Source organism: Leptonotus elevatus, chromosome 13 (genome assembly GCF_054856555.1).
Source record: "Leptonotus elevatus isolate MCC_2025b chromosome 13, RoL_Lele_1.0, whole genome shotgun sequence".
Classification (NCBI taxonomy): domain Eukaryota; kingdom Metazoa; phylum Chordata; class Actinopteri; order Syngnathiformes; family Syngnathidae; genus Leptonotus; species Leptonotus elevatus.
In genome coordinates, this window is record NC_141251.1 from 17656110 (window position 1) to 17667914 (window position 11805).

The 11805-nt window shown below is 42.7% G+C and overlaps 1 protein-coding gene across 1 annotated transcript; it reads right to left on the minus strand.

Moving 5' to 3' along the window:
* Window positions 1–4335: 4335 nt before the first annotated feature.
* Window positions 4336–9081, minus strand: hps6 (HPS6 biogenesis of lysosomal organelles complex 2 subunit 3). The gene has a single exon (XM_086092209.1). It carries the CDS (start codon window positions 9048–9050, stop codon window positions 6414–6416), a length of 2637 nt encoding a protein of 878 aa, XP_085948335.1. The 5' UTR covers window positions 9051–9081; the 3' UTR covers window positions 4336–6413.
* Between the last annotated feature and the right edge of the window lie 2724 nt (window positions 9082–11805).

Sequence of the window (11805 nt, forward strand, 5' to 3'; positions counted from 1 at the left end):
CCACCATGCACAAAAGAGGACGAGTAATGGGAAAGTCTACCAGAAATTGAACTTGGTGCAATGCAGCAGAGTGTCTGGACGCTCAGTTAAGCTACAATGCGATCTACATAGTTGATTAAGCAGTTTGTAATGGTTGGTTACTCATTATTCCATTAAAAACCTATCAAGTGCCACTAGGTGGCAGTGTCTGCAAACGCCTTGTTCTATCACCATTACGCCAAGGCAAGAGTGAGATTTTTATTTTACAGCATGAGGGATTAACTTTTACAAATAACACTGTTCTACGACATTTCTGAGAAATAACACTGTCCCATTATGGGTATGCGAATTTTCGAACTGGCTTGTGGGTTTGATCCTTCAGATTGTGCAGCCTAAATGTCCCCAATGTTGTGGCCATGGGGCTTATTTGTAAGCAAGGTGTAAAATTCCACCAGACATCAATGTCCCTGGGCTGGGACACTCCGTTTACTCTGGGTCTTCATTTGGACTGCTGCTGTGATCCTTAACATCCTCATGTGGAACCTACCCACTGGATGTAAGAATGAGACAACTGTTAGTAAGAAAGCTTAACATCAGTTCCAGAAACTCACAGGGGAGCTCATTCATGTACCCACGTTTAGTGCATACATTTGTGATTCATCCATATGGACAGTTCCGAACATCCGGGTGTTTCTGATTTCCGCAATGCAACGCTTCCTTTACACGGTGAAATCAAACTACTTATAGAGGGTTCTCACCTTTGTGCTAAAAATAGTAACATATCCCACAATCCCACGCGGCTGGCCACATTGGTGGGGACGCCTTCTGAGTACGTAAGATCTACTCGGTTTATTTTTTATTTTTCCCGTGGACTCGCACCGTATGTGATGATGGAGAAATATACGGACACCTTGGACAAGCGAGCGAGTGCGCGTTATGCCGACAAGTTACGCCTAATAGGCGATTTGGATTGTACAAGCTACGACAAAGAAGACTCGATTGCTGACCAACACTAACCAACGTACCGTGTATCGATCTTGTCAATTAACTCTTTTGCCACCCAAGCCCATTTTTTGAGCCTACAAACTATTTGATTTCACGTGTCATGCTGAAGAGTGACCCAGAAGGAAAATGGTACTGTCGTGAAGGACGCTTCCTCCGAAGTTTGCAGCCATTGCAGGACATGAAACGTTAGCTTTACAAAATGACTGATACAGCTGTGCGACAGCTATTTTGTGATGATCAGAAATGACTGCCTGAAGAGGAGAAAAAAATAAAAACAAGTCTGCAGTTTTCTCAGCATCATGAAAAACTTATAAGCTGCACTGATGAGCCTTGGGGAGGCGAAACGTGTTTAAAATTGCATCCACTCCTGAGGATGATGATGATGTAGAAAGGACATTAAAGAGTTGGTCCTTTATATCATGTAAAAAGTAGGCTACTTCCCAATTATTTGTAAATTGACACATGTATAGATTTTTTTTTCACTTTGTACAGCCATTATTGTATTTTTTATTTTATCATATTGGACACTGATAATGATGTTCAACACACAATAACAATGGAGATTATTCTTGGGCATGAAAATTTATATTAACATATTTAAAAAAAGGAAATAAACAGAATTGATAATCATATCTTCCGAGAAATATATAAGATGCAAAAATATATTAGGGCATTGTAAGTCCCATGGGAACAGGTTTTATTATCAATCATGTTTCATCATCCTATGGCTCTTGTTAGGAGGCAGATCTTTTCCTCCGCGTGTTCGTTTTCTTTCGGATAGTGAGAATGTTGGTTATCCGAATGCAGGCTGGAGATCGATGAACAGTTACTTCGAAGCTTTTATTTCTACAGAATATTCCGGGCACAAGTGAGTTCCAGACAATGGCTGCAGCCTCTCACAAGTGCAAAGATTTCAGACACTTACAACATTCTTATACTATCTAGAAGGGCGGTACCACAAAGCCCGCAGCAAACAGCCCACCCGGAGTTCACCAGACATGAGATAAGACTTTTAAAGACATCATTCATTACACATTGACTTCAACCACAGAGATGTTGTGGAAATAGAGGAGGTCCCAGTCATGACGGCACCTGGAGACATCATTTTAAAACACATTGACAATGGCCCATTGTTGTGGAAATAGAGGAGGTCCCAGTCATGATGGCACCTGGTAGAAATTGCGATAACACTCACAAAGCTCTACTGACAAAATAAGGAAATTAAAACAGTTATGACTAAATCTGGGCAGAAGACCCTCTTCACGCTTCAGTGCAGCTTAGTTTACAAAATTAATAATTATATTTGTCCTCAAATTGTATAAAAAAACATATCTGCAATGTTTTGTTTTATTATATTTTAAATTCACAAAAGGAACAGATTTCGCTTATATACTTCTAATTTCTTATAGTGTTAAAAATGCTGTCACATGAATATACAGTCAAAAGGGACAAGTGATGGGCACACATTTGTCAATGCATAGCAAACATGCACACTTTTGTTCAACCTGCAATTGCGTACTCTCTCATCATGTATCCTTACAGTCACAATCTTCCTTGTCTCCTCAGCAGCTATAAGTTGTTCCTTCCCTTTCCAAAATGCAGGGTCAAATACCTTAGCACCAACTAGCGCTACAAGTTCTCTGATGTCAAACCCTCGGTCTGCCAAGATCACATCTCCATTGGTGTTGTTGCCCATGAATTAGCGGTCAGATACTTCATTGCAGCTTCTGTCTTTTCCATTTGAGCTTTTTTTGTTTTGTGACGCTGGACAGACTTCGAGCAGTTCGAGGGGGATGCGCTTCGTGGACTGTAGCCGAAGTCTTTGTTGGGTATTCAGTCTGGATGAGTTTCATCCCAAGGATGAGGTTTGCCTGTTAATAAAAGATAAACATTGTAAAAGCATGGCACACTAGACAAATCGCATACTAAACATTTACTTGCAGTAACTCATGAGTAAATGAGTTTATGATTGATCATTTAAGATTTCATTATAAAATCTATCTCGACAGCATGTTAAATATATATAAAGTCCTTAACCTATACATTATGTCTGCCCATGACGTTATGTAACAGAAACTGTATTCATTACTTTGATATTAATATGTGAAATTTAAGTCTGACTATAGCCAGTCAGATTTACAAACATGTTTTATTGGAAATTTACTCCTAGATAGATATGCAAAAATAGCAGCACAACACGACCTAATAAAGAAATAAGATTCATGCTAGTCAAGAAGTCACTTTTTCCTGGTTTCATCATTTTTGCTTTGAAATAAACAACTAAATCAGTAAAGCATGGTTTTGTTTTCGTGGTGGCTTCGCCGGTGTTATGCCGCAAACAGCAGCCCCGCCTCCCCATACGTCGTTCGAGTTGTCACTTGATTAATTAAACAAAAACAAATAATTCTCCCCAAAACAACGATACACCCTCATTGTTCGGTTCTCGGGGAAAATGGGTATTAATGGAGATAAAATCTCCGCCAATAAAGAAAAACACAAAATAAAAATAAAAAAACAATGAGGGTGTATTGTCGGGTTTATTTATTATTTTGTTTGTTTATTTGCGTAATTAATCAAGGGGCAACTAGAGTGACGTATGAGGAGGCGGGAGTGCATTTTACGGCGGGGGTGCAGTTGCGGCACAACACCTGCTATGAGCAGGGCAACAGCAGCATGCTGGTCACAACAAAACCGTGCTGTGTCTTTTTTTTTGCTGAGTATTCTAACGACATGAAAATAAGAGCATTAAGGAGGGATAGTTACCTGTGACAAAGTGATCGGAGCAAATCCATAACCCTTCGTGAAGTGGGAGGTTTGATCATCTGATCGCAGCCAGCCAATGTTGTCGCTCTTGTTTTGGGCTACTAATCCCTAGTTTGTAACAATTTTCGGGAGTCGATAAAAACTCTTTCCGCGCCTTTTCGTCTGGCTATTACAGCCCATCACACACAAATTGGGCAATACACACGTTCTTCTGCTAGTGCTATATACGCTATCTAGTCTGGTACTCGCTGGACCCTCTCCACCAATATGGCAACCGGCAATGCATTCTGGGTAATCTATAAAGGTGAGAACCCTATAGTATTGCTTTTGCCTGTGGCTAGCATACAAACCAGACAGATGGTTACAGTAGTCAAACGACATTTTCCGATGGAAAAACTTAGTTTATGTAAAAATATTTAAATCTATTGTATTTTTAAAACCGGTTAAACATAAATAAAACTCATTTATGTACACTACCCTACAATAAACCTTTTTTGTTTTTTAAGAAAAATGTTTTTGTTTTTTTCTTGGACAACATTGAAAATCAGAAATGCAGTTCATATGTTTTAGGAAAGACACAGCTGAATCGTGTAGCAAATATAGGCACAACCATTTTATCAGTTTTAATAACATTCACTAAATACTCCGTTTTGAATATTTTTAACAAAATAGGCACCCTTTTTGGACAAAAATTATCAAAGCCACATGAATAATTAACTAATTAAAGTGCCCACTGAATCAAGTGTTGATAAATTGAGCGACAACACTCAGCTGTTCACAGTCACATGGAATGTGTTCAAACGAAATGACAGCAGGAATGACATTCAAACCAAAGCAACAATCTTGGTTGATGCTGCCACAAAAGTGTCAACAGTGGTGGCTTTTAAGGCTACAAATCTCTTCATGTTAACTACTGACATGACTAAGGTGAAAGCAAACGAGCAATCAATATGGAGGCCAACAGAGATAAGACATGAATTGTATGCAGCTCACTGTGGAAGACTGTGTGAGACCATGTGAGCCCTCTCATGCTGGAATTACTCCCAAATTGAATTTCAAGTCTCTTTTCCTTTGGCATCTCTGTCAGGAATGTCTTGTGAGCTGCAAAAGAGTATGGGGGTGAGGGAGCGAGGGTGGCTGTGGGGTGTCACGATGATGGCACCGGACAGTGTGGAGCATTCAGGGACAAGCATTTCTTTGACGTGTCAGTTCAAAATCAACCAAGTCCACATGCACACGAGTATTTTTCAAATTACATTTTCAATTGCCAAAATGCAATAAATTTTCTCTGTCCATTTGAAAACATAATTTTCACGTGTCAAATGCTTTGGACAATTTGGAGTTTTCAATTAACCCAACATGCATGTTTTTGGAATGTAAGAGGACGATTCAAACCCAAAACTTCTCTCACCACTGAACCATCATGCTGGCCTTAAATCAAATGGTAATTTTAAAAACACTCGCGTGTTTGTGTGAATGTGGCCAGAAGTTAGTGATGAGTCGTTACGCGCTACTGTACTTTCAAACACTTCACTAAAGGAGAACTCAACTCAACAATTGTCTTTACAATATGTTTTATGCAGACCCGCTAGTCTAAACACAATATTCAGATTTATATTATGTTTGTGGAAGATGAGTTAAGCAGCAAAATCCATCCGTTTTTATTCATCTCAGGGGGCGGCCATTTTGTCACCTGCTGTCAAGTGAAAATGACATCACAGTTGCTCAGTAAAGGACCAATCACGGCTCAACTGTTTTCTGAAGCTGAACCGTGATTGGTCGTTACCAGAGCAAATGTGATGTCATTTTCAGTCAACACACAGTGGCAAAATGGCCGCCTGCTAAAATGGATAAAAACAGGTAGATTTACTGCTTAACTCATTTGCCACAAATGCAATATTAAATAGAATGTCACATTTAGACTAGTGGGGGCACATACAACATTATTGTAAAGAGAATTTGTGGGTTCTCAAACACAACTGTGGCAAGCCAAAATTAACTTTGTCATCCGCATGCATGTAATGCTGAAAGGATAAATTGTTTCACCGGCGCACTATGTACATGTTAAAATTAGCAGAAGTATTTACATGGCAACGCAGTGAGTAGTAATCGCTGATAAGGCCATTAACCAAGTCTTTAAAGGGGAAGTCAATCTTAAACATTTCTCGACAATAATATGTTAGATTATATGTGACCTCACTAGTCTAAATATGACATTCTGATTAGTATTAAATTTGCGGAAGAAAATCCAGCAGTTTTTATCAATATCAGAAGGCGGCTATTTTCCCACTTGCTGTTGACTGAAGATGACCAAATTTGCTCAGGCAATGACCAATCACAGCTCAGTGTCAGAAAACAGGTGGGCTATGATTGGTCATTGGTTGTTACCTGAGGCCTAAGCAACTGTGATGTCATTTTCACTCAAAAAGCAAGTGGCAAAATGGCCGCCTTTTGATATTGATAAAAACTGCTAGATTTTTGCTATTTACCTCATATTCTGCTAACATAATATCAACCAGAACACTGTATTTAGACTAATGGGGCTGCATAGAACATTATTGTCAATAATTGTTTTTTGGGGTGACCAAAAAAAAGTGTATGTTGTCACATCACAGAAAGGGAGAACCAGGAAGCATGGTGCTGTCCCGGGGTGAGTCTGTGCTGGTTCAGGATGGTTCTGTGGGCAGGCGGGGAGGCGCAGGAGGCGGGAAGGAGGGGGACTGGAGGATGTCGGCGTAGCGCTGGCTGGGCTTGGTTTCCCTCTGAAGAACTTTTCTCAGTAGAGGTTTGAGGAGGCCGATGGTCACCTGACCACCCTGCGGGTCAGCAAAGGGAGCTGGGGAGGAGCCCGGCCTGAAGGGCATGGAAAGGTGCGAGGGGGATGGAATGCTGGATGGTGGGAGGTTTTTCAGCACCAGGTTCAGAATGGTGGTGACGGTGAGGTCCTCGGGGCACAGGGCCCACAGCAGGTCCAGGTAGGGGTCCAGTTCTCTGTGCTGGGTCACCTCACAAAGCAGAGTGGTGAAGATCTCCTTGTTGAGCAAGGGACTCTGCTTGCAGAACCTCTGGGCCACCTGGGTCACCTTCTCCCATTGCTGCTGTCTAATCAGGATCCTCAGCGCCTGGAGGATGGCGTTGGGCCGCCCGCTGACCATCAACACTTCCACCTCCAGTTCCTGCTGCTGTTCTCGTTCCATTCCCGTGCTCGACAGGACGCCCAGGGCGCGCTTATATAGAGGCACGTTGTTCTCGCCGTTGTCTCCTCTCCCGGCGGGGAAGCTCCAGGCGGAGGCGGCCAGGCTCAGGCCCAGCCCGGCCGAGCCCTGCTGTTCCTGGCTGAGCTCGAGGAAGCTGGGCAGCCAAGCGGGCTGGAAGCGTAAAACCGAACGGCAGAGGAGTTCGAACACCGGCAGGGCGACGGACGAAGGGGAGCTTGTCGACTTGGATGTACAGTTGGCGTTGTGATCCGCTTTGGGGCTGTTCCGAAGCTTCGACTCGCCGTTTGGGAGTGCTGGGAAGCAGGGCGCAGGACTGAGGACGGTTTTCCACACGTCCGGGGGCACCTGGCTGGAGAGAGAGCCGTCCCCGTTGTCGTGGAGCCGGAGAGCAGCTTGCGCCGCCCTCCACGCTTGGCAGGGGAAGACACCGAAGATGGAGTTGAGGTAGAGCAGCTCGTCCTGATGCAGCTCGGAGGACGACAGCAGCCGGCCTACTTCTTTCTGCACTAGACTCTCACAAAGCGCCTCCACTTCTTTCACGTTCCCCCTCACCAGGGTCCCCTTCAACTCCTCCACAGCGACCAAGGCCTTCAGCTCAGGCTCCAGCGAGACTTTCAGCTTGTCTTCCCCCACATCACCTCCGATTTCTCCATTTTGGTATGGCTCCCCTGCTCTCTGTTCGAGCCTCGAGCTGAGGTGGTGACTGAGGATGGATGCTAAAGAGATGGGCGCCTGGAACCTGCCGCCTTTCTTTAAGATGTCCACAGTGAGTCGGGTGCTACTCAGGCTCCTCTGCTGGTAATATTTACAAGCCTCCTCAAACACAGCTTCCACCAGGAGGGCACCAGGGTGAATATTGTCCGCTGCGGTGAAAGGAGGCAACTTTGTTTTTAGGTTTATAGCGTCCATTTCCTGGCACACCACTTTAAAAAGTCCAGTTTCTGAGAATAAGTGGGGTGATCCGTCATATTTTAAGGCAAATAAAACCCCCTCCCTGTTTAGTATTATTTTTTCCAACTCTCTGCCGCACTTTAAGTCTATAAGGTAAAGATTTTGGCCTAGGACCAGCAGCAACGTGTCCTGGTATGTGCAGAGGCTGGTGTGTGTAGCGTATTTAAGCGGGCAAGTGTCCGCCATCTTGTATATACAACGCAGCGTCCCGTCACTTTGCAGGAGACACACCCAGCCCGTGTTGAGAAGCAGCAGCAAGCCCCCACAAGCCAAAGGAGAGGCAGTGAGGATCTCAGGTGGGTCAAGAGCTGACAGAAACCCTAAGCAGTCTGTGATCAGCTTCCTAAAATCGGACTCTTTCGCCGACTGCTTTTTCAACGGGGCGGCTTTGCACACGCTACTGATTCGGAAGAAGTCCTGGCGAGGGCACCAAGACAGGAAGAACTTGCCCAGTGGTTTCAATTTGACATCCGGGAGGAGGTGCACGTACGGCCCCGAGGCGACCACGGTGAATCGAGGGTTGTTGTGGAGGGCGATTTTCACCCCTCCTAAAATGACCCCCCCCTCCTCCAGCTCAAAGTCCCTCCTGCAGATGCAATGTCTCAGTTTATTCCTGACAGAGCTGAGGATGGGCGAGCTCTCGGAGGGGGGCCGCTCCTCACACCAGATGATTAGATTAGAGCAGGCGCACACAGACACCACTCTGGCCCGGGGACTGTTACACAAGTCGGCTGTTTGCAGGAGACTCCAGCCTCCTTTGCAATCCTGGAACTTCCAAATCTCAGTTTGCCCGTTCTCGTAAACTACAGCCACAGTCACAAAGTCCCTCTTAACATTATTATTGTTGTTAGTGTCCAAATATAAAATATCCACAATAGGAATCCCTCGTGTGGAACACAAATCCAGCGTCCTCTGAGCGTGGACCAGCTGAGGTCTTTCATACTTGTCCAGAGTCACAAGACCGACCTTCGGCTTGTGGAGGATGACATGAACGTGACGTCCATCGGGGCTCAGGCGAACGTTTGCAAGTTTGTTGCGAGGCTCCTTATTTAAACTCTCGTACAGCTCATTCTTACCGGTATAGTCCCCAAAATCAGACAGTTGCCGCAGCACAAAGCGCGACATGGCTCCCATAAAGCGAGTAGCGGAATGTACGTATCAACTAGTCCGCTAGCACACCAACCTGCTAACCGAATGGCATCCCGTCATGTCATGTGAGCGCGATTCACTCGTCCGCCGGGGAGGGAAATCAATTCAGACATGGCTCGGCTACCGGTCCAAGTGGAATCTGCCGATGGCCGGGAAGCTCCGCTGGCCACTGTCAGTACAGAACGAGGAGATTCGGAGGGCGAAGGGACTCTGGATCATTCCGATGCTACGCGGGGGCTAGCTGACATCACGGGACTGCTCATTTCCGGACACAGTGGGTGATTTGCATAAAGGGGAGGTGCGAGGAAGAATGTCGATCCCCCCCTCCCGGCAATTCTTTATTTCACTAATTGAAATCTACATCTTCAGAAGCACATAGAAGCAAAGTAACCGAGATACTTTTCATAAAGAGTTTGTTTGTAAGTTAGCTACTCACTCCCAAGGGTTATTTTGTGTAGAGTTGTTTCTGTCCAAGATGCATGTGTTACAAATCCTATAAACACCCTTTCTGAGAAAATGTGTTTTTCATTCTATCACAACAAAAATAATCCAGCATTCGTTCATTGTTTCAGAGTTGTTTCCTAATATTTTTTATTGGAACTCTGAAAATAAAAATATACCCTGGTTCAAATTAGTGTGGATGTTGCCTAACATTTTTTTGCTAATAATATTAGAGAACTGTTCTTTAAATTTCTACACAAAATATACCCTGTAAACCATTTTATGAAGAAAAAAAAGTTGATATTGATACCAGGTGTTCATTTTACTCAGCTTCTCCTGAAACTGTATCACATATTTTCTGGCATTTTGAGTTCACTATGAAACTGTGCAAGCTACGGAACAAGATTTATTTGTGGTAATCTTATTGCAAATTTGGTATTGTTTTATAAACATGTTCTTTTTTTGTGTTATTTTGTAAAGTGTGGGAAAGATGACAATGTGAAAATCCTTGTGTTAAATCTGCTAATTACTTTAGCAGCGTTTTACATACATAAAACACATTTGTCTGTATTTTATAAGGACTAGAAAGAAATGAGCAAAACATGATGTGTGTGTGGCCACTCGACATTGATGCCTTTATTTTACAGTGCAGTCCCTGCTCTGTATTAAATCTAAAATATAGTGCAACTAGGGGAACCAGCTGTACATTTTTAACATGGTAGATAGAAATGCAATGAGGCCAATCACATCACATCACATCCCTTTTTTATTTAATTTAAATTTAATTTTTTTTAAGGTCAGATCAAGTGTACCATACTAAACAATAATGGATGGCAACTATGGGAGGCCAATGTTTAGAGGGACAGCTCAACAACAGCCTCTTGAGTAAATGGTCATTTTAATTTGTCCCTGTAAACATCCCTTCGTTTGTAAAAGTTTGTTCCATTCATAGGTTAACAAAAGAAACTAATAGCTGCATTCGGTCTGTTAAACTGAACATTTTTAGGACTAGGCTACTGTTTTAATTGAGTTGCTGAATTAAATCACCTTGTGATCCCAATAACATAATCACATCAGGAAGAAAGTTCCACTGTCTCTCATTCACGACTGACCTTATATAACCACGACACTGTCCCATGATTTCAGCTTCATTCATGCAGTACATTGCTATCTATGCCTGAATCAACCAATACAAACTCTAGTCGACCATTTGTTGGGCACATTCTCTTTTTATCCAGTAGGTGGCATTATTGATCCTCATAGAGCGCATGCTTTGAAAGAAAAACTAACCCCCCCCCCCGCCTTTTTTTTTATTTATAAAGTCCTCTCACTAGGTCCATACTTTAAGATAATTCATCAGACAGATTATATATTATGAGCATTTATGAGTTAAATTGTTTGTTTGTTTTTTTGGCTGAGGTTTAATTTGAATTGCATGTATTGCACAGCAGTTCAATTGAAGCATTTTCCCTTCAATTTAGAAGTCATGTTTCTGGGTATTTTAAAGAGGACAAATATTCATCATGTTATTGATAGTTTTACTCCTGCAGTAACTCATAACTTTATTTTTGACGTCACATGGCAACTCTAGCACAAAATCAAAGGGCTGCTTATTTCACTTGCTTGTGAATTACATCTCATGACTTGTGTTGTTTCTTATGGCCTTGAATGCCAGAGATATAGATGGATACGATACACCTGATTTTCAGAATCAAACGTAAACACTCTGATGACCAAAATAATATTTTTTGTTCAGTTTCACTGTGTAGCCTAGCACCAAATGGTCTGGAAACATTGGATCGTGGTTGGTGACCGCCTTAAAGTTTGGAGTTGGAAAGTCCTTTAAAAAGAGTTTGTTCATATGGGCTGCTGTTTATTATTTACTGCTGTTTATAATGCTGTGTCAGTGTAAATTCCTTGCCTCGATGTGACAGTGTGTGTGGACTACTCACAGCTAACAGAAAAGTCTCGAGACCAAAACCAGGAAAGCATTTGAGATATATGGTGTATGGAAGGAAAACAATGAAAATGAAATTAATATATTTTTTCTAGCTCATAATAAAGAAAATGGCTTGGCTGTTAGCTTTGCCTTCTTGAGTCATATAATATGATGTATTATATTTATAATTGGAGCACTATTACAGTGTCATCTTATTCCCCATTTAGTTGTTAGCCCTTATTTGTGCTTCTACTCCATCTTGTTGTCACCTGTTTTATTAGTTTGGTCACGTGATGTTCACAAGCTGAGCCGTGATTGGTCGTTACCAGAGACCTGAGCAACTGTGATGAGCGAATTGAA

Excerpts from the sequence above, each read along its gene's own strand:
- hps6 (XM_086092209.1), bottom strand. The coding sequence starts at position 9,050 with ATGGGAGCCATGTCGCGCTTTGTGCTGCGGCAACTGTCTGATTTTGGG.